The sequence below is a fragment of the Leptopilina heterotoma genome, unplaced genomic scaffold (genome assembly GCF_015476425.1).
Source record: "Leptopilina heterotoma isolate Lh14 unplaced genomic scaffold, ASM1547642v1 Lhet_232, whole genome shotgun sequence".
Taxonomy (NCBI): Eukaryota; Metazoa; Arthropoda; class Insecta; order Hymenoptera; family Figitidae; genus Leptopilina; species Leptopilina heterotoma.
In genome coordinates this window covers 985127-1009543 of record NW_025110949.1, presented here as the reverse complement: position 1 = coordinate 1009543, position 24417 = coordinate 985127, and the positions used below count along the sequence as shown (strand labels likewise).

General features: G+C 25.2%; 1 protein-coding gene across 2 annotated transcripts in view; it reads right to left on the bottom strand.

Annotated features, from left to right (window-relative positions):
• LOC122502492 (transcription factor GATA-3-like) overlaps window positions 1-15535 on the bottom strand; it is a 124038-nt gene extending 108503 nt beyond the window's left edge. Inside the window, exons 1-2 of one of the 2 annotated variants that reach the window (XM_043612587.1) lie at window positions 15158-15535; window positions 1639-2122 (exon numbers count right to left, since the gene is read on the bottom strand). In XM_043612587.1, coding sequence (XP_043468522.1) covers window positions 1639-1822 — 184 coding nt within the window. In that variant the 5' untranslated portion in view covers window positions 1823-2122; window positions 15158-15535. Of the gene's footprint in view, window positions 1-1638; window positions 2123-5595; window positions 5660-15157 lie in introns of those variants that run through there. The other variant, XM_043612588.1, reaches the window with a different exon arrangement.
• Between the last annotated feature and the right edge of the window lie 8882 nt (window positions 15536-24417).

Genomic DNA, 24417 nt, shown 5'->3' with positions numbered 1-24417 from the left:
GACGAGAATTTTTGAATTATTCTTTGAAAATAACTGAATACTTGCGAGACGAATTTTATGAAAATTTCTCTTTGAATAATTGAATTTTTTTGTGAAATTTTATTGAAATAGTAGATATTTAAAATAATTGAAAATAATTGAATAATTGAATTTTTATTAGAAAATTTTTTATAACAATTCAATTATTTGAATACAAAAATAAATTATTTATTTTAAAATTAAATGTTTCTTAAAATTGAATTCTCATAGAGAATTTTAAACACAAATTTTTAAATAATTGAATTCTTTGGACGAATTTTAATAAAAAATTTTCAGAATAATAATTGCATTTTTTCGAGAAATTTGATGAAAATTGTATTAAAAATAATTGAAATTCTGCCAAGAATTTTATTAAAACTTTTGAAAATATAATTGAATTTCAGGAGAAAAATTTTATTATTTATAAAGATAATTGTAATTTTGACGAGAATTTTTGTAAATTTTTAAACATAATTCAATTTCTGTGAAGAATTTTGTGAAAATTGTTTTGCAAAAAAATCGAATTATTAAGAATTTCATTAAATTTTTTAAAAATAATTTTATTCTTTAAAGAAATTTAATTTTAAAAAATTCATTGAAAATAATACTTAAATTCTAATAAATAAATTGTAGTAAAAATTATAAAAATAATTGAATTTCTTCGATAAATTTTAATAAAATTTTGAAGAATAATGAACTTTTATCGAGGAATTCCATTAAAATTGGATATTATAAAAATAATTGAAATTCAGCATCGAGATTTATTATTTATAAAAATAATTGAATCCCTGTTAAAAAAAATGTTCTTATTCATGAAAATAGTTGAATAATATATGAAAATAATTTTTGTGAAATTTTTACTAAATTTGTGGAAATAATTAAATATTTGCCTAAAATTTTATTTTATTAATTTAAATTAAATTTAAATTTAAATTTAATTTTAATTTAATTTTATTTTTTTAAACTAATTGAATTCTTTTTGGAATTTTTATTAAAGTAGTAGATATTAAAAATCATTGAATTGAGGAAAGTTTTTGAAAATAATTAAAATTTTGTCAAGAATTAAAAATTTAGTTATAAATGTCACTTGATAAACTTTTATTTCACTAATTGTTTGGACATTTGCAAAAACTTTTACTTGGCGGAACTTTTTGCATGAAAGATGTTTTTTTGAGATATTTATTGTAAATTTTTATTTATTTTGGATTTTATTGATCATAATTGTTGCGCAATTTTTCAAAGGATATCAAATTGAGACAAAAAAGGAATCAAAAATGTTGCTTTGTAACATTTTTGATTCGTTTTTGTTTCAATTTGCTATCCTTAGAAAAACTGTATTTAATAAATTGTAAATTATCTATAAAGTTATCAATAAATTTTTAATTTTAATATAATAATAATAATAATATAATTAATAAATAAATTAATAAATAAATTAATAAATAATTAATAATTAACAATAATATATTATAATAATATAATTTTTAATTTTTATAATTTTTATCAATAAATTTAGTTAATAAATTTTAGTTAAATTATAAATAAATATATCCTTTAATATACAAACAGACAATAAAAGAAAAGAAACACTGAAAAATAAAAAATAAAAATTTGACTTACTGTGTGCGTAATGAGCGGCTGCTGGGTGATGGGGGGTTGGTCCATGGGGGTAGTAACTCCTGTAATCGGGACTGCCAACAACCCCTGTGACTCCAGTTGGTCCTCCTGCCCCCGAGGGTGGATCGAGGCTCCTCGGCTGCTCATACCACGACCTCGGCGCACTCGATTCGCTACTCATGTCCATTATGTCGAGAATTTTTGCGGTTTTTTTTTTAAATGACACCACGCGCGATATTTTTCGCGGTAACAAATTTTAAGAAAGAGATAGATAGAAAGAGAGAGGAGGGGGGGTAGAGAAAGAGAAAGCAAAGAGAAGAAAATAAAAGTCGAGGCCAATCAAAAATGGGGGGGGGTGAGAAAATATAGACTAAATTTTATCACTCGATGTGGCGCTTCTCTTTGTGCCTCGTCACCTCTATTCGATAGAGTGACATAGGGTACTTCTTTCTTAATCCCTGTTCCTCTGGATTATCTCCTCTTCACTCTGCAAACAAAAGGAAATAAATAATTTTATTAAAATTTATTAATTTATTAAAAATGGCAACAAATAATTTTATTAAAATTTATTAATTTATTAAAAACGAAAACGAAAAATAATGAGACAATATTTAAAAAAAAACGTTGCGGACCAAGTTTTTATAAGTGCAATTTTATAAATTTTTTTTATGATAAAGTGCTTCTTATTTGACTATAATATTGTAGGTTTCGACTCAAAATGAATCGGATCTAGTTCATTTTGATAAATTTTGTATATTAAAAAAATTAAAATATAACAAGCATATCACTTAAAGTATAAAGCAAATATGAATCTAAAATTATGTTTTTTTTTGTTAATAAACTTGAGCAGTTAATTTGGAAGTTGCTGCTGCGGCAAAACAGGTTACAATTATTTTAAAGAAACTGGATGGACGGGAATTTTATTTGAATAAATAAATAAACAAATATATATGTGTATACATTATATAGGGCGGAGAAAATCTTCTTAAATGAAATTAAGACCTCTTGTGCCCAAGAAGATCGGATGCCATCAGAGTATATCGATAGAAAGACTTACGACTAAATGGCCGGATAGAATTTCCAAGGAGCAAGTCTTTTATACTCGGAAGATATTATACCGCAATGTACCAATTACACAGCGTATTATTTTTAATTGACACGCGGTGTTAAGTCATGGGTTTCATTACACTCTTCCTTTGCTTGTTTCACAAAAAATAATTTTCAAATTTCTTCAAGTGAATTTTATTTATCAAATAATTTCTATACATGAAAAATATGGAAAGACATATTTTCTTTTTCTAAAATTTAGTTATATAGAAAATTTTTTAAATCTTTTAATTAAAACTGGTTTCTTATTATACGGTTCTTTATAACAACTAATAAATAATTCAGGGTTGCCACATATCAGAGAAATCAGGGAAATTAGAATTATAGTCAGGGAAATCAGGAAAAAGGCAGGAATTTTTTTTAAAAATACTGGAAAAAATTAAATTTTTAGAATTTATAAGAAAATTCGGAATTTTTGTGTCATTTTTGTTTGCCTTAGAAACTATGAAATTGACAAGAATTCTAATACAAAACTTTCCATTTTGTTCTATTTTTGACAAAAATTTCTTTTTAAATAAATTTAATTCTTGACGAACTCTCATAAAATTATTATTACTTATAAACTATTTAATAAATGATTTTACTTCAAAATTTCAAAACAGATTGAATTTCAAAAGAGTTTCGTTTACAAACTTCAAAAAAAGATGAACTTTAAAGGTTTTAATTTAAAATTTTAGAAAATTTCAATTTTTAATAAATTTAAATAGAAATTTTAAGAACAGGATTACAGAAATTCAATAATTTTCAAAAGTGATAAACTCCTTCGCATAAATTCAATTATGTTCAAAAATTTTTTTAAATTCTCGTCAAAATTTCAATTATTTTTATAAATAATAAAATTCTTCTCCGAAATTATAAATATTTTCAAAAAATTTAATAAAATTCTTGACAAAATTTCAATCATTTATACAAAATTTTCCAGATTTCAATTATTTTTAATATCTATTTTAATCAAATTTTCCAAAAGAATTCAATTATTTAAACAAAATTTTGATAAAAATTTCACAGGAATTTAATTACTTATAAATTTCTTCGCACCAATTCAATTATTTTTGATTTTTTAATGAAGTTTCTCGAAAGAATTCAAATATATTCAGAGAATTGAAAAAAAATAGTTCTGAGAAATTCAATTATTTCGAAAAATTAAAATAAAATTCTATTATTATTATATTTAAAAAAATTTTGATAAAATGCTGTATAAATTTGAAAAATTATAATAAAATTGATCATAGAATACAATTATTTTCGTAAAAAATAACATTCTTCCTAGGAATACAATTATTATTGTCAAAAATGTTTGTAAAAATCTTCGAAACAATTCAATTATTTTCGTAAAAAATAAAATTATTCGAAGCAATTCAATTATTTGAGAAATTTCAATGAAATTCTTCCGAAGAATTCAATTCTTTTTAATAATAAAATTTTTCACCGGAATTCAATAATTGAAAAAAAATTCAATAAAATTCTTCATCAGATTGCAATTATTTTCAATTTTTTAATGAAATTTCTCGATAAAATTTCATTATTTTCAAAAAGTTTAAAACAAAATTTTTTAATTCTGAGAAATTTAATTATTTAAAAAAATTCTGAATAAAATTCTTCACAAGAAATTAATTATTTTCATAAATAATAATATTTTTCTCCGGAATTCAATTATTTTTACAAATAAAATTCTTCACAGGAATTCAATTCTTTAAAAAATTTTTTTTTAATAAAATTCGTTACAAGAATTCAATTATTTTCATAAATAACAAAACTTATCGCAGAATTTCAATTATTTTTTATACAATTTTACAGGGAATTGCTCAAAAAATATAAGTATTCTTAAAAATTAAATTTCAATTCGTCGAAAAAATCAATTATTTACAAAAATATTAGAATTTTTCAAAGGAATTCAATTATTTTTAAATGTTTTAGTAAAAGTGACGGAAGAAATCAATTATTTTAAATACAATTTTAATTCAACTTTTTTAAATAATTCAATTATTCTTTTAGATTTTAATAAAATTCTTCCCAAGAATTCAATTTATTTCAAATAAAATTTTTCACAAGAATTCAATTATTTAAAAAAAAAATTTAATAAAATTCTTCGTCAGGTTTCATAATTTTCTTCAAATTTTTAATGAAATTTCTCGATAGAATTTCATTATTTTCAGAAAGTTTAAAAAAATTCTGAGAAATTCAATTTTTTGAAAAAATTTTAAAATAAAATTCTTCACAAGAAATTAATTAATTTCATAAATAATAATATGTTTTAATTATTTTCATAATTAAAAATACTTATCGCAGAATTTCAATTATTTTTTATAAAATTTTAAATAAAATGATAGAAAATTGCATTTATTCTTGAATTTTTTTTTAACATCACTGAAAGAATTCAAATATTTTTTAAAATTTTTTTATAAAATTCTTCATAAAAATTCAATTAAAAAAAAATATTCAATTATTTAATAAATTACTTTTTTTTATTAAAATAATTGAATTCTCGAAAAATTTTCTATTAAAAATTGATTAAAAAATGAATTTCACTTAAAATTTTAAATTATAATTGAAAATTATTAAAAGCATTATTAACGTGAATTTTTTGAAATAATTGAATTTTGAATATAGGGTTCAAATTAAAATCTTTGAAAATTTAAATTTATTGTTACTTATGATATAAAATAATGATTTATATCATGTTTCATAATAATATTCTCGTAAGTTATTGAATTTCAGAATGTTTGTTTTGTAAATTGGTATAAAATTTAAAAAAAAAATAGTTTTGATTGTATTTAGGAATCTCTTTCAGTGGAAAACTTATAATATCCTATAAGAATAAGTATTAGTTGCAAAAGGCTATAATAAACTTACAATAAAAGATGCAATGATAAAAATCCAATCGAGTATGATCTTTCCTGATCGCGACTTGATCTACACTTTAGTTAGGGAACACTGGAAATAAATGATTTTGTGTAACCGCGTCCGAAATTATTTATCAACAAACGCGTGATCAAACAAGGTTATCGATAACGATATCACATCAAATTCCTCGACCACAAGTGACTTAAAATTTTGGGGAAAAAAATTCTACTTAAGAATACATGTATAAATTTATAAAAAATATTATACGGTCCTAAAAAGATATTATTTTCTAAATACGTTTTTTAAAATTTAACCCATAATTAGCCAAACTAAAATAAAATATTATAAAATATTATTAATATTAATAACCCATTTCTACATTCATTATAAATTATCAAATTTCCTTTTCTCGAAGAAAAATATATTTCAAAATAATACTTCGAAAATTTTTAATAAACTAAAAATTAAATTTTTCGTATAAGCATGAAATATATTAAAAAGAGTCAAAAACAATACTCGATAAGATATTGTCCAAAAAAAAGTGATAAAATAATGGATAAGATTTGAATCGAAAATTCGACAGACGAACGTGATTAAATCTAATTAAAGGTATGATGAAAGAAGGTTATTTTTTACAGAGAAGAAAAGAATCTTTATCGTAATATATTTCAAGAAAAAAATGTATTATATAAGTTCCATACTATTATAAAGAAGAAGAAAAAAAAAGAAAAGAAAAAGTTGAAGATAGTAGAACATATGCATTATCGGTAAAGTTGTCATACAACAGTGTTGGAAACTAATGAATAGTGAACATTATTTGATTTAACAAAATAACAGAGAGTTGTAGCAAATTACGCGCAGGTAGCAATCGCTATCTTATAATTAATTTATTCAGATAAGTTAAACTTATAATATTGTGTTTGAAATTTTAAGTTGAATTTTTAATATTCAATTCAAATATTCAAATAATAATTAATAATACTAAAATATATTGAATAGCCGTAAGAATTTATTACTTAATTAAACAAACAATTGAAAAAAATCACAATCGACTTGGTAATAAACACATCCATCAAATTATATCATCGAATCAAAATCCCCGCAGTTTTATTGATCAATGAAATTATAAGTTTCGTCGAATCATTATAAATTATCAGTAATACCGTCATTGACCAATTATTTGGAAAGTTTAACCAAATATATTTGGAAAATCTCGAAACAATTTTTTAAGTTTTAAAGATTTTTAAGTTTTTTAAGCTTTTTAAGTTTTAAAGTTTTCTTTTAAGTTTTTTAAGTTTTTTAAGTTTTAAAGAGTAAACATGAATTCATTTTTAGTCTTTAAAGCTAAAAATGAAAATTGAATTACACCAGAAAGGAACCAAAAAAAATGTATATTGTGAATTACATACACCTTTAAATTTCAATTTTGTTATTTTCAAACCTTTGAATTTAGTCTAACAAAAAAATATTTTTTTTTATTTTTCCATACTTGTTAGAAGTGTATTAATGTAGAAGCTTGATTTTAAAAAAGATGTTTCTTTGTAGTCGTAATAACATATCCTGATACCCAATGGTTCCTATCTCATTTATGTGATTTCCCCTATAACCAAATAGGCCTTTATCTATAATGACAACTTTATTTTGTAACCTGTGTTAAACTGTCAAATTTATCTAAATATACGTGCAGAAGTTGTATAGAAAAAACGAAACATCGAATTTTCGATAAGAAAAAAATATAACTGAAAAATATACAGATAAACGACCTTTAATCTATAAGTATTATCGTGTCATGTAATTCAATCTTAAAAATTAGGTAATAACAAAATCCCTAAAAGATCATTCGAATACAGGAAAACATTTTTTTATATTGATTTAAAATTTAACCAATAGAATAATTGCGAATAACGATTAAAATTTATATTCAACCACAAAAAATAGACGCAGAAGTGAATTATAAAAAATTTTAATAAATAAATTTTTCCGAATATTTGACAATTTACTTTTGTATGACGCATTTCATGTTGCATTCTATATATATCTATATAATATATATTTTTTTTTAAAGATTAGATAATAATTAATTGCGTTTCTTTTTAATTTATCGCTAAAGCGATCTTTTTTCTATCAAGTCAAAATTTCCAAATAAACAAAGATAAATAATTGCTCTGGGAAGGCCAAATTTTAATATACCTAATATTTAATTTTCAATTCTACAACAGAAGCAGAAATTTATATTATATGTACTATTACGCAGAAAAATACGTATTAATTTAACAGACTCTAGTGTTATTTTAACAACAAATGTAGAGTTAAAATCACACAGAGTGGGTTAAAAATGTTGAGTGTTGTTTTAACACCAAATATGGTGTTAAAGCAACACTCCACATTTTTAACCCGCACACTGTGTGATATCAACAATTCTGTTTTTTATGTAAATATTTGAACATTAAAAGCATTATTCACTGGCTGTACATAAATAATATATAATCACAGTTTTTAAGGATATCAAATTAAGATAAAAACAGTATCAAAATTGTTGCGATGCAATGTTTTGATACATTAGAAACACTGTAATAATAATAATAAATAATAATAATAATAATAAATAATAATAATAATAATAATAATAATAATAATAATAAATAATAAATAATAATAAATAATAAATAATAAATAATAATAATAATAATAAATAATAAAAATAATAATAATAGAAAAAATAAAGAACCACGAGAAAAGCTTGAAAAAGAAAATATTTACATAAACACTCCAACATTTTGTGTTTATATATTGTAACGTTTGTATATCGATCCGACGGAATATAATAATCAATAAGCACAACAAGTAAACATATACTATTGAAAAATCACTAATACTCTATTCTAAACAATCACATCTTTCATGAAGTTATTTTATAAAAAATAAAAAAAAGTATTATTATGAAAACAATTTTACAGAAATTTTAATAACATAAATTTATTTACTTCTAGTTTTTATGATTTTCTAAATTTTAATTATAGTAACTAAAAGCAAAGCTTGCCTTTTGACAGAAACAATAGTCGTATTTGGAATGCTTCGATTATAACGATAATTATACTGATTTAAAAATCACATTTTTCATATTTCTTTTCAAGACCCGTGAGGTCTATAGTCCTTTCAAAATTCATTTATTTTTTACAATTTTTAACAAATTTTCATCTCTCAATCAATTATTTAAAAAGAAAAATTCAATTTTTTATAATAAATGTTTATTTCAAAAAGTTATTAAAGTATAATGTTTTCAAAAAATTGTAATAAAGAAATTCTTAAAATTAATTTTTTAAAAATATTTAAAAATAATTTTTGAAAGATGAGTGTTTTAATTAGTAAAATTGAAAAATTTCCAAATAATGGAAATTTGATTAAATCTAATAATAATAATTGAAATTTGATAAAATCTATTAAAAATAATTGAAATTTGTATAAATACTTTTAAAAATAAAAGAATTTTTGAAAAATATAAAAAAAAATAATAAAATTTTAAAAGAATTTTAATTATAAAATAATATGAACATGTTTATTCCAAAATTTTATTAGGTTTGAAAAATTAAATTTTTGAGCATTTTAACTTACTTTGTTCATAGATAATTGATTGTTGAAAAAATATGATAAAACATAAGAATTAGTTTTTCTAAAAAATATTGTACTGTAATTTTTTGAAAATAGTTATATTTCTTAAAAGAAGTTCAGTAATTTATAGATAAAGTAATAAATTTTTTCAAGAATTTTAATTAAAAATTTTCAACATATAATAAAATTGTGTTCTCCAAAATGATAAAAATAATTCTAAAAAATTTTAATGTTATTATTTTTTGTCTGTATTTGAATTTTTCGAAATATATTTAAGTGAAAATATTGAAATATTTAAAATTTGAAGAAATTAGAATGAAACAATACGAAGAATTTTTTTTTTTTTTCTAAAATATTTTAATATAATTTTTAAAAGAAAATTTTACATTAATTTTCATTTTAAAATTTACAATTGAAGATTTTTCATTAAATTTTTTGAGAATTTAATTATTTTAATGCAATTAAAATTCTTCAAAAGTTGATTTTCAAAAATTATAATAAAATACTTAAAGAAAAATAAACTGTTTTCAATTAAATTTTACTAAATTTCAATTATTATAAAATATTTTAATTATATGTATATTTTTAAAATTTTACTGTCGTAAAAAAGTATTCAAAAACATAATTTTGAAAAATTTGTCTATAGTTATTATTCACATTATAAAAATCGAAATAAGTTGCATCGTATACTAAAAACGTGGTATTTTGTTGCAATATTTGGAAAAAAGTGGAAAAAGTAGCAATTTTTGAAAAAAGTCGAAAAAAGTAGCAATTTTTGAAAATAGTCGAAAAACGTCGAAAAAAATAGAAAAAGTCATAATATCCAAAGCCTGCGAATATTCAAAAAGTTTGTTTTAAACAATAAAAATATATTGTTGTTTTCAAACTCAAACTACTGAAACTTTAGAAAAACTAACTTTCTTTTTATTTGCATAAATTAACACTGAGTAAAATGGTGGTTGGATATAACACTTGTAAACATTTTTAAAAATCGGCGTTGTTACACTCTGAATATTATAGTAGTTTTCTACTAATTAAAGAGTGTAGATTTGTTTTCCAATTCAATAATAATGATTATATTAATTTTTAGTAAAAAGCTTTTAATTTCACTAAAATTTCAATAAAATGTCCATTGATTGAAAAAGATAAGTTTCACTCTTTTATTTAATAGATAACACTATATCAAATTAGTAATTTTCTACTAAAAAATTAGTAAAAATGTTTATTATCTAATAGGTAAACGAGTCCGCACTATGTAGGTATTTTGTTGCAATATTAGGAAGAAAAGTCGAAAAATTTGCAAAATTTTGAAAATAAGTAAAAAAAAGTCTCAATTTTCTAAATTTCTCTGCCAAAAATTTTATTTCTGTTATTTCCCTAACTTTACTGACATGCCACCCTGCAACCTTTGGGTCCAAAAGTGTCCCGACGGTTAGTTAAACTCTGCATATAATGATTTCATATGCAAAGTTTTCACTACAATAAAAATTGAAATCTGTCAAGTTTTGTCGAAATTACAGATTTTAAATTAAATTTCGCTTAGAACATCATAAATAGTGTAATCTCTATATAAATCACACAATTTTAAAAAAATGTTAATATTTTAGAATTTCATCACTTTTTTTAGAACAACAATTTAGCAGAATTTCTAAAATAAATTGTTTGAAATTAAAATTATTACTTCATCGTTTTAAGTATAGTAGAACTGCTACTCATCATAATAAGATGCGAGCGCGTCTTATATATAATTTTTCTCTACTATAGGAAACTAACTATATTTTAATTTAAGATAAGGAGATTATAGACAAATTTTTATACGGTACATCAAGGAACAAAAGACCGTTGAAACCGTTTCTGATTTCCCCTACTCCTTTCAGCTGTATATACTTTCTTTATTTTAATAAATAATAAACTCCTATTTATTATAAACATAAAGAAAATAAATATTCCATTTTTTGCGGGTGTTGATCTTTTGAAAATATAATTTGAACAGGATGTTAAATTGTATATAATTTAAGAAAAAAGGCTTTCAAACGACAACAGAAATTGTGTATGTGTGTATACATTACGCATCAAAAATGAAAAAAAAAAAAATAGCGAGAGTATAGTACACATATATACATAAAGATTAAAATTGAATAAACATGAACCTGAATCCGAGAAACTCTCGACAGAGACAATTATGCTGAAAGGTAAATTTTATAACTTCCGTTGATACTTGAGGAGCGCAAACAATTTGAGCCATTAATAGGAACGAAGTGCGAGAAAATGACAAAATTTTCTTGCACACTATAGAATAAATAATAACATATTGGAAAAAATTTAAAAATCTAAAAATATAAAAATATAAAAATATAAAAATTTTGCCAGTAATTTAAAAAAAGGGTTTATAAAATAAGGGTTCATCTAAATATCTGTTCTTTTAGAATATTTTTAATTAAAAAAAAAAGGCAGAATCTATAGTGTAAAATGAATATATTCTCACTATATATATCTTTTGTTCATTTGTTTGGCGATATCTTTATAAAAATGTGTGTATATATTTTAAATGCGTCGCTGCGCTAATAAGCTGAGGCAATTCGCGGCTAATAAATGAAAACACAAACTGACACATGATTATACTTGCAAATTACCAATTATAGCTTGCTATAGACCAACAATATATACTTAACGTTTCCTATCACTGAATGCAACCCCACAGTAAGTTCGTTTATTGTTTTGCCGGTGCCTCGCGAATAGACATGTTTTGCTTTTTTATTTTCCACCGGAAATGTCCGCATAGAGATATGAAACTCACCTTTTGCACAAGTGTTTAAAAATATTAACTAATCTTAATTTCCCTTATTTTCGAAACTACTTAAATGACCACATTCGAAGTTAAATCTTTAAAGAAAAATATTTGATAATTAAAAATTTTGTAAAACTATAAATAATAACTATTACTTTACAACTATTACCTTATAATCTTAAAATTGTTTATAATTATTGACATAAGGCCCCTGAAGTTAGCATCGACGCTTAGCGTCGATGTTTCTTTTTCGCAAAAATCAAAAGAATAAAACGATTTTTAAAGTTTTTAACATAACCTATAACTTTTTGTCGCGTATAAGGTCCCTTTCACCGGAACGCGTCACATATTGTTTTGCAAACTTTGATATGCATAGAAATTGTTGTTTCCTTTGTCCCTAAACTGAAGCACTATATTAACACTAACACTACTAACACTGTTTATAAATACTAAACACTGAATTTTGAAACAAATGCCTAGTTTATATTTCTATACTGATCATTAAAGTTATAAATATCACATATCGGTAAATATTAACTGATTCAATTATAGGTAATTAAATTTGAATACCTAATATCTTATACTTAAATTTTTTAATTATACTTTTTCTAGTTTTAGTCGTTTTTTCATTGACAGTTATTTTTTATTGCCGATCATTTTTTTAAGCAGGTTGTAATACTATGACAAATAATGGCAATATAATGTATCGCTTTTTCATAATATATGAAAAACACTAATATTTAGCTACAAATATAAAGTTTAATGAAAACTATTGATGGAAAATAATAATTTTATAGAGAAAATATGTACATTCAGTTCCAATACGATAACGATTATTCCACCTGCTGTGCCGTCGGAAAATACAAGCTCACTGTTCTTGTCAAGAACCTACAAAAATGCGGACTTCTTCTAAGATTTATTGTAAGATGATTGATACGATATTTCTAATGTATGATAAAAACTAAAACTGTAAAACCAAACAAATTTATCACTGAGTATATAAGAACGCTAAGTCCCAATACGCTAAATGTTAATGTTCAATTTTGAAAAATTGTTTTTTACCTTGTTTTAACAAAGAACTCGAAAAGCTAATTTCCACATTAAAGAAAAATTTAATATTTAATCACTTAGGGAGACTGTAATCACTATATAACACTTGGGAGACAACTTTTTGCCGATCACTTCCAAGTAAACTTATATTCCTAGTGTACACACTTTCTTGTGCATAAATGAACTGATGTGCATCTCAAAAACTGCATAGCTTCCTAAAAACGCCAGAAGAGAAATAACCTTAAAATGATTTAAGAGTAGAAAGCCTAGAATTGGCAATTCATTTTGATGTTCTTTAATTTGTCTAGACGGAAAAATGACGCCACGTACTAATTGATTTTTAATGACTCAAAGAAAACCTGACGGAAAAAGCTGCAAGTCTACTACTACCTTTTTTAAGAGAGACAGAGAGAGAGAGAGAAAAGTCCCTATAAGCGATTCTAGCACAGACCAAAGCAAATTGTGTTTACCCAAATGTCTAAAAGGATTTAAAAGAACCATATAATCTCTTTTATTTCATGACAAAATGGATATAATATTGCAACGTTTCATATTATGTTTGCTCTATAGAGGGAGTCCAACTCCAATATTTATACCTGATACTCAGACTCAAGAGGTTCAAAAGTTTTTGGACATTGTAATCCCAGATAATCCTGATGCCTCTAATTGTTGAGGTGCAATGAAGCTTTCTCCAATTTTCAGGAATAATATACGCAAATTGCGCAAATCTGTGAATTCCAAGTATGATAAATTTTATACGCGAATAACCGACCTACAGAAAATGGGGAAATTACAGAAATCAGGAAAATATTTTTACACTACATTCGTCTTGTTATTTCTTCTTTGTTCTTATAATGAAAATTGGGTTAATTAAGCTTTTAAAAGTTAATAGTTTAATAAATCTTAACTAGAAATAAGAAAATGCTCTGCACTGAAAAAAAATATTCGTAATTTAAGAATATATACTAAAAAAAGGTACCCAGGACATTCCTCACTTAAATTAAGTGTAAGTTGTAAGATTCCACTTAATTTAAGTGGGGAATATCCTGGGCACCTCTTTAGTAAATATTCTTAAATTAAGAATGTTTTTTTATTGTGATAAAACCGGGGATTAATTTGGGGTTTTTAAAGATGAAAATGTTACTAATTCCAGTTCTTTCTTCACCGTAGGGAGTTAATAGAAAGGCTAAGAGCACTTGTTCAATCTAAAACCTTTGAACCCATTGTTCGATTTCTTTTCGTCGCTCGGCGTCGACGCTAACTTCCAAGGACTATTGATGATATCCCACGGATTTTATAACTATTAAACTATATTTTTCGAAAAATAATATTCAAATCACTATTTTTTTGGACTGGGGACTTTTTTCACAAATTCAGTGCGATACGAAACAAATTTCCATACAGTCTCTTATGGTAGACTCTTCTATTTACGTTGCGCGTTAGAAATTATTGTCAATAAAGTTGACGTCAACATGAGAAAAAATTTGACTGTTTTGAGTTGAAAGAAGAAGTTCCTAATTGTGAATAGCCAGAAGTAGAAAGTAGTTTACTATTTACCTATTGCCTAACTTTGCTTTTTGGAGTTTTTCGAAAAATAAAAAAACTAATTGACTATTGTTTTTAAATTCGTTTAGTATACATAAAAGTGCGATAAATACTACACGGAGTAAACTGGGTTTGTTATATTATTAGCCAGCAGATAATAAATTGCTCTTGTAGCAAAAAATTAGCTGTTAGACGTAATTATTTGTTATTATAATAACGTCACGGCTTTAATCCTAAAATGGCTTATTTCTTCAGTGCATCAACAGTGAAGAAATGAGACATCCTAAAATGTCTCATTTCTTCAGTGTTGATACACTGAAGAAATAAGACATTTTAGGATTAAAGCCGCGACGTTATTATTAACGTCTCATATTGAATCAAAGATCCAAACAAAAATTCGAAAATTACTCCGACTTAAGGCACTAAATTCACTAATCACTGTTCAATAACCTATTCTCACTGAAGAAAGGGCTAAAAACAAAATTTCACAATCCTGAACCTCGAATAGTGAAACAAACTAAATTTCTTAAAACCATCACTCCGATAAGCGGCGCTCGAGATGAAAAGTAAACTGCTTACCTTATCTCGAGTGTCAATCCTAGGATAACGATGATAGCGACTAATTTGTAGGTGGCGCGGATTGTTATCACTAAGTAATCACCACGACACTGCACTGTACACACTCACAGCACATCGTTTTCGAGTATTCAAGATTTTCGTTTCACGTGTGAGTCCAGGCATTAAACTACCATATCAAGATTTTCTTTTGAGCTTCTTTTACACACTCTGCATTGAAAATTAAATCCTTTTTTCTTTCTTAACTGTGAATTTCATGTGAAAATGAAAAATGAACGCGTCGAAAACGCGAAAATTAGCGGAAAATGTTTTGAAAAATGCGCGCACACACATATGATCGATGCAACTATCGTGGCACCCGGCGCGGAACTAAAGCGCAGAAAAACACAAACCTGTGAAGCCCCCACGTTCACCACAATTTCGTCCCTTTCCGCCTTGCCTCGGCATCCATCGGGTCGCTGTGGTAACGCCCACTGCAAAACAGCACCACCTCCAACCGGGCGTTAACTCACCCAACCCCTTGTCGCTTTTTTTCCCCCACTCCAAATATACAGTTGAAAGGTTTACCTAACCCAACTTACCTTCTCGCTACTTCTGTCAACACCGCGGAAAAAAGCGAGTTTATATGCTCACGGAACAAAAGTTCCTTGTAACGGCATCCTCTCATTCGTGAAATTCCGCGAAAGCTACGAGAGGGTTCTTTTTTTTTTCTTCACTATACGTACCTAAAGAATCTGGGTTCCTTGTAAGGGGTTACAATCTTAAAGAGGAAAGCGGAAAAAAGAAAGTTGCACTCTGTTGTAAATCTTTGTCATAATATTTATTTAATCTTTGCATATATACTATTAATGAGTATATAGAAGAGAATTCTTTTATTTTTCTAAAAATTCTTATTTGTTCTCTCGCAGGTTTATTCTTCCTTAATATCGTAAATTATTTCTTTTTATACTAAATCAGAACTGAAATGTGTGAAAATAAACGAAACTGCGCAAGTACGAACGGCCTGAGTCCCGCATGCGCAGTTATTTATTACTTTGACCCAATAATCGCGAATAGTGATGCAAACTTTAAATATTTGTCATTTAAAGTTCGCGCCTCTATTTAATTGGCAGATTAAAATACACGGCAAATCACTCATAGCTAAGGACTAACTTCATTGATGTATATACTACAAATTATCGGATTTATTCCGTAAAAAAGTTCAGAATAAGTTCCTATAAAAATGAAGAAAAAAATTATAAAATTTTTGGAAAAATAAGGTAAAAGCACCAGTAAGTGGCCCCACTTAAAATAGTAAGAAATATTATTCTTACAATAAGATTGATATTCTTATCGTAAGAATATTTCCCACTTCATAGAAAAAAAACTGAACTCAAAATGAGTCGGAAAAGTGATTCATTATGAGTTGCAACAAAAATGATCCCGATCAACTCATTTTGAGTTTCAGGCAAAAAGTATCAATATGAGTCGGATTCGACTCATTTTAAGTTCAAGATAAAATGACAATTACAGTGAAATAACAATCACTTTGTCATAGAAATATTAATTAAATTCATTGTTTTCAATAAACAAACAGATAGCACTGGAAAAAACTTTGTTTCTCAAATCCGATTCATCGTATATTTATGGAGAATTGAAAACAATTTTTTTAGGTTAGAACTTGTGAATTTATAAGTATCAATACCAACCATGCAAAATAAAATACAAAAATTTTAATACTACCTGAAAACCAAAGATTAATGGCGCCAAATTTAAAATTAAAACTATTTAATTATTTATGTTGATATTCTGTAATATCAACATTATAATAAGTATTTATTATAAAAAATTTCAAATAGTGAAACTCTAGAGGTAAATATATTTAAAAGATTCTTCAAATTATATAATTTCATATTAATATCTCCTACATACTCAAAAATTTTGAATTGAACATCTTTATTATAAATATTATAAAAATAACATAATCTTTTTAATTTTTATAATAATCAAATAATTAACAAATTATTATTAACATAATATTCTTAAAATTTTCAATTTCTATAAAAACTAACATAATCTGATATTTGATCCAGGTAAGACTCATTTTGAGTAACTTGAAGTTAGTCGTTTACTCATTTTGATACCGAACTCATAATGAGTAGCAATAAAAATGAGTTCAGTTTTTTTCTGTGTTAATTTAACTATAGGGGATATTCTTGGCACCTATTTAATTAGGAGATTCTTAAAATTATAGATTATAGTTTTTTCTGTGCATTATTTACAAAACAAAATTGGAATTTGCATCATGGAATTAAAAAAATATATAGTTAAGCATTCAAATGATAACAAAAAGAAAAATTATTTAGAATTTTTAAGACATTACTGTTGTTTTGCATTCATAATTGCGCCGACGCTGTTATAATACATTGACGCGAAATTTTCAAGTTGGATAAAAAGAAAAGAGGATAAAATTAAATTTTTGTGTCCACGCGTGGACATTTGCATTGCGACCTCCCGTCGTGGACAATCGTAGATATTTGACGAACCCCCCTCCCCCCTAAACTTTCCATGGACGACCCCTAATGCAATATATTTTTAAAGAAAATGTAGGAAATATTTTATATTTATATTTATTATGTTTATATTTATTAAAATGAAAATATTAATCCTATAAAGTATTTTCTTCTTTTTTAAATATTTGGCACATCTGGTTTACATCTTAAGATGACTATATATATAGCTAATAAGGGTTTCGCCTTGCAACAGTCTTTGACATAAAAAATAATGTTTAAAACACAAAACAAAATAATGTTTCGGTTATTTATTTCTTGACCTTCGCTTAATTATTTTTTTAAACAGAAAACCTTTAACTAAAAATTTTGAAAATATTAAGAATTTTAACCGAAAGCCATTTTTAGTGTATTTAGTGCGGTGTCCTTTATCTGCGCTTGTGTGAATTATTCGACGATTGTCAATTTCTCGGGATAAGTAATATTTAATGATAAGTGTGGATTATAATTATTAATCTAACATAACATATTCATACTATTTTATTATTATTTTTCATAATTGTTCATTATTGTTTGTAAAAAAGTATTTTGTTAAAAATGTAGTATATAGTTTACGAACTAAAAATAATCTTCGAATAAATGGTTACCCCAGAACTGTATATATTTTTCTCTCTCGTCATTTATCAGTCTATTATGTTTAGATTTATATATTATACGCTTTTTTCCTTTGAGTTGAAGTGTATTATTGAAGGGTTAGTTTTTTATAATATACAATCGAAGCAATAATCTTATCAAGATTTAGTAGAAAATTATTCGATTTTGACGCATTATTATTTTCCACAACGCTAATGATAATAAAGAAAGCTTTTTAACTAAAATTCGACGTGTCATGTTTTTCAAAGCCAATCCGTGTTGTCATGTTTTTCCACACAACCCGCAGTGATGTCAGATAATATATCCAACTCGTACTGTGGAGCGCGATCCAATTAATTAATAGTGGCAACCACTTCTATATCTAACTTAGCTGCATTAAGTACACGAAGAGAATAAACATTTAATTTTGTTAAAGTATTTTACAAATTGGGGAAAAGTGCTACAAAGCAAGACTCATTAAGAATTATTTTTTACTCTCTAACAGTTATATCAATTAACAGTTTTCTTCTAATGAAATTTGGTATAGTTATTTTAAAATTGATTAAGTGCTTAGTGGATCGCGTTAATCACAAAAAATTGGTGTCTCACTCGAGTTGCAAAATGAGTTATTTAACTTAAAAGTTAAGCTGCAATGCCTAAATATAACTTGCGTGATTAGAACTTTTTGTGGTATACCTATAAATGTAATATACAAAAACAGTATTTTTGTATTTTTGTATTTTTGTATTTTATAAGGAGACGAAAGTTTGTCAAACATATAGAGGGTTTTAAACCATTGAGATACAAAATATGTTTCATTATGAGACATTTAATTTCATTTCCTATATCTCATTTGAATATTAATGTTGATTCAATATACGCACGAGACACATATCAAGCGTCTTCTTTACTGAGAGACAGATATTAGAAACACATATCGTGTCTCAAAATGAAACGCTAAACGTGTGATGCACTTTAAGTATCCTGACACCATGCGCTATATGTGCATAACAGCTTTTCTCTAGCAACGCGCAATCAGCCCTAATACGTCACAAAACCAGCGTGAAACATTTCAAGCGTCTCAGTTGAAGACACGTATGACATATCTGAAAATGAGACACAAATATGTGGACACAGGACGTATTAAGTGTTTCAATTATTATGGTAAAACATTTTAAAATGAGACACTTGTTTTTTCAATGTAATTTTTATTAAAAAAACCACTACACTGCAAAAAGAAGTATCTTAATTTAAGATGTTTTGGTAGACGCACTTTTTAGTTATTTTAAATACACTCTAAATCTGAATCAGTGAAAATTTCACTGCCCAATGGGAAATTAACCATTGGCGCAATAATGGTCCTATATTGGGAGCCAGCAGTACCAATGATGGTGCAATAATAGCAACCAATATTGGACCACTATTGCCAGAGTCTTGGGATGATCACGACTTTGCCAAGCATTGGCAGCCAATATTGGATCACTATTGGCTGCCAAGACAAATGCCGGACTTTCCAAGCGTTGGATATTCATTGGCAACAAAGATTGGACCAATATTAGTGACCAATTAATTACCAATGCTTTAAAATTAAATTAATGCTTGGTTATTTATTGGTTACCAATACTGAACCAACGTTTGAAATCAATATTTTACAAATACCAACATATAGCAAAAATTTTTCAAAAAAAAAAAAAAATTTTTCTTTTAAAAAATTAAAAAGAAAGAAAAATAATTAATTTAATTAGAACACTCTGTTGAAAACAGAATGTGATAAAAATCAGACAAAGACAAAATTTGTCTAAGTTTGAGAATGCAAGCGTCTCTCCTTATATAGAACTGGTAACGCCACTTGCTAACGAGAGGAAGAAACTTTGGCGCACCCTGGTGGCACTTATCTAAAGTAATTTCGAGCATATACTTCGAAGCAGCGCGAGACATTTCAAAATCGAACACCAGGGTGCGCCAGAGCTTCTTTCACTCACTAGCAAGTGGTGTTCCCAGTTCTATATAAGGAGAGACGCTTGAATTCTCAAACTTAGACAAATATTATCTTTGTCTGATTTTTATCACATTCTGTTTTTAACAGAGTGTTCTAATTAAATTAATTTTTTTTTTTTTTTTTTTTGAAAAATTTTTATTATGTGTTGGTATTTGTAAAATATTGATTTCAAACGTTGGTTCAGTATTGGTAACCAATAAATAACCAAGCATTAATTTAATTTTAAAGCATTGGTGAATAATTGGTCATTAATATTGGTCCAATCTTTGTTGCCAATGAATAACCAACGCTTGGAAAGTCCGGCATTTGCCTTGGTAGCCAATAGTGATCCAATATTGGCTGCCAATGCTTGGCAAAGTCGTGATCATCCCAAGACTCTGGCAATAATAGCCCGATATTGGTTGCCAATGTTTGACCAAGAAAAAACTGTTGGCAGCCAATATTGGTCCATTATTTAGCCAATGGTGAGCATTGGCAATTTCCCATTGGGTGATTTCAATTCAGTAGCCCAGTTTTCTCTAATTCATCAGTAGGATTCACTCCAAAAATTATAAGGTACTCAAAAAAAATGTTCTATTACATTTATTTACCAATTTTTAATTGTAAAATTATTCGAAAACATCAATAACTTATAGGAATTAAGATTTTAAAATTCAAACCTTCTGAAATTCAATAACTTACGAGAATATTATTATAAAATATGATAATTATAAATCATTATTTTATATTATAAGAATATTGTAACTATAGATTTAAATTTTCAAAAATTTTAATATGAACCCTCTTCAAAATTCAATTATTTCTAAAAATTCACGTTATTATGCTTTTAATATTCAATTATAATTTAAAATTTAAAGTAAAATTCATTTTTTAATCAATTTATTTTTAGTAAAAAATTTTTCGAGAATTCAATTATTTAAATAAAAAAAATAAATAATTTATTCAATAATTAAATATTTCTTAAATTTCTTAAAATTATATTTTTATGAAGAATTTTATCAAAATTTTTAAAAAATAATTGAATTCTTTCGGTGAATTAAAAAAAAATTTAAGAATGAATGCAATTTTTTATCATTTTATTTAAAATTGTATAAAAAAAAATTGAAATTCTGCAATAAGTTTTGTTATTTATGAAAATAATTGAATTCTTGTATAACGAATTTTATTTAATTTTTTTTAAAGAATTGAATTCTTGAATAAAAATTTTTTTTGTGAAAATAATTGAATTCCGGAGAAAAATATTTTTATTTACGAAAAGAATTAATTTTTTAAAACTTTTTGAAAATAATTAAGTCCTATTGAGAAATTTCATTAAAAAATTGAAAATAATTTAAATCTGACGAAGAATTTTATTAAATTTTTTTTTTTTTTAATTGAATTCCTGTGACAAATTTTATTATTGAAAAGAATTGAATTCTTGGGAAGAATTTTATTAAAATTGCTAAAATAATTGAATTGGTGGGAAGAAATTTATAAGTAATTGAATTCCTGTGAAATTTTTATTAAAATTTTGTTTAAATAATTCAATTTTTTCGGAAAATTTGATTAAAATAGTAGATATTAAAAATAATCGCAATGAGAAAAATTTTGTGAAAATGATTGAAATTTTGCCAAAGAATTTTATTAAATTTTTTTGAAAATATTTAAATTTCAGAGAAGAATTTTATTATTTATAAAGATAATTGAAATTTTGACGAGAATTTTAAAAAACTTTGAACATAATTCATTTTATGCGAAGAAGTTTATCACTTTTGAAAATCATTAAATTTCAGTAATGAATTATTCTTAAAATTTCTATTTAAATTTATTATATTGAAATTTTCTAAAAGTTCAAATTGAAACCTTTGAAGTTCTTCTATTTATGAAGATTGTAAACAAAACTATCTTTTGAAATACAATTGATTCTGAAGTTTTTAAGTAAAATTATTCATTAAATATGTAGTTTATAAATAATAATTTTATGATAGTTTAAGATGTAATTATTTTTCCTTCTTACATCTTAATTTAAATTAATTCTCTAATTTTATTCTTTGTATAATTTCAAGATTCCTTTTTGGTCTTCCTGGTTTTCTCCCACTCTCTCCTGTTTATAACAATTAAAACACCCATTAAAAATAAAGATAAAATTTGGTGATTGATGCGCCTTTCCTGTGTAAAGACAACGTGTTTCTATATTAGGTGCAGTTAATTTTCAGCAAGACTCAGTGACGCTGAACGAATCTGGCATCCGCTGGTTACAGATCATTCGTTCGCTATATCATAATTTACGTAATGTATATAAGTTGCGGGATCGTTCGCACGAACCTCATACACAAAAAGCGTAATGGACAATTCAATATAACTTTTATTATATACAAATATATATTTTCTGCTATCATTGACAAATATCCCCTGTGATTATATCTTTCCAAATATTCTCTTATAAGCCACTTTAAGATTTATAATATAAATTCCAAGAATTTCTCCAGTTTAAAAAGCAATTTCTCGTTTAATATTTTTTTACAATATTTTTTTACAATATTTTTTTTAAATTCTAAATTTGGATCCTTATATCCTAATCCTTATAGGTATTTAATTTCAAAATTGAATTAAAATGAAATATTACCACTGTTAGAAAGTATCAAATTGCAATAACGAATACCAAAAACATGGATGAAATTAAAAATTAATCCAAATTTTTGACATATATTTAATATAATTTGATACTTTAAAGAAAACTGTAAAGTGTGTATTAGAAGTCGAAAAAGAAGAATTTTTTTTTGATTCGACTGAATGAGAAAAGATATACTCTATACTGAGTCTGACGTAATAGGTTATATTCTATATGTGTTGTCCGCCTCCGTGAATGAAATGTCTAGCAATATTTCGACGGTTCCAAATTTAGATCAAATCGGGAAAACGAGAATTACGTGCCACGTGCCTCTCGCGAGAAGATTACACCAAAGATATATGTATATATGTATATGCAGAGAGTTAATCTTGATAGCACACGGCCTATCTAGATGAGATACGTCGATTAAGATACGCCCCTCGAAATCTGAAGTCTGAAATCTGACCGAGATGCAATGAGGACGTAAACCCTCAGCTTGAGTTACAGGTTGTCGTAGGTCATCATACAAAATAGAAAAGGTATGTCTTTCATTATATTTCGTCATTTACAATTTAACCACCTCATCTTATAATTCATTTCACACTTTATTGACTAATATACTCATCTTTACATTATACACATTATTCAAGTGTGTCTTCTTCAGAATATAAATATTCTGTAAAATATTATTTGTAAATATTAATTTAAATATTATTTTCAATAAACTTATTCTTAACCCTGGATGCGGTCACACTTGGTAAAAATTGTATGCGGTAGTCACTCTGGGGTGTTTAACACCCCAGAGTTTTAAAAAGTAATATATTATTTAAATATTATTGTTCAAAAACGGTAATTTAAAAATGTTGTATCCACGATTAAAATTTTATGCATTTTTGAATTTTTATTCATTGTTGAATGAGAGTCTTATGACTCTCATTGAGAGTCATAAGACTCTCATTTAACAATGAATAAAAATTTAGTCACATAAATGATTTAAAAATGCATGAATTTTCAGTTATTTTCTAACAATAGGTGATGCTAAAGTAAAAAAAGTTTGCATTCACATATAGTTCGAAAATAAAAGTTTTCATTTATTTTGCCATTGTTAAAGAATCTTTTGACAAAAAATTTCCAAACATTTCCTTTATTTTTTTTTATCTGAAAAATATTTCCAACTTTAACGCAGCGTCTAAATAAACCCATGATAAAAAAAACCCGGTATTCAAAAAGTCATAAAATAGAATCTCTTGCAAGGCAAAAACCCCTTGTAGCTGCGACCACCCTTCGACAAACCAGATGTGACACAAACCTTTCAAAACGAGGAAATACTTCACACGAATTATATTTTCAGTTTAAAATATGAAAATATTTTAAAAACATGTTTTCAAAAATTGTTTCAACTCCTATATTATGTTTTAAGCCCTGGGAACTTGTTTTTCTTAATAAATAAAGAAAATAAATGAAGTTTTCCTAAATAATCAGTGAAATTTTACTAAAATAATTAGCGTATTTTTTTTTTAAAGTTAATTATCGATTAATTTGCTTTTTGAAA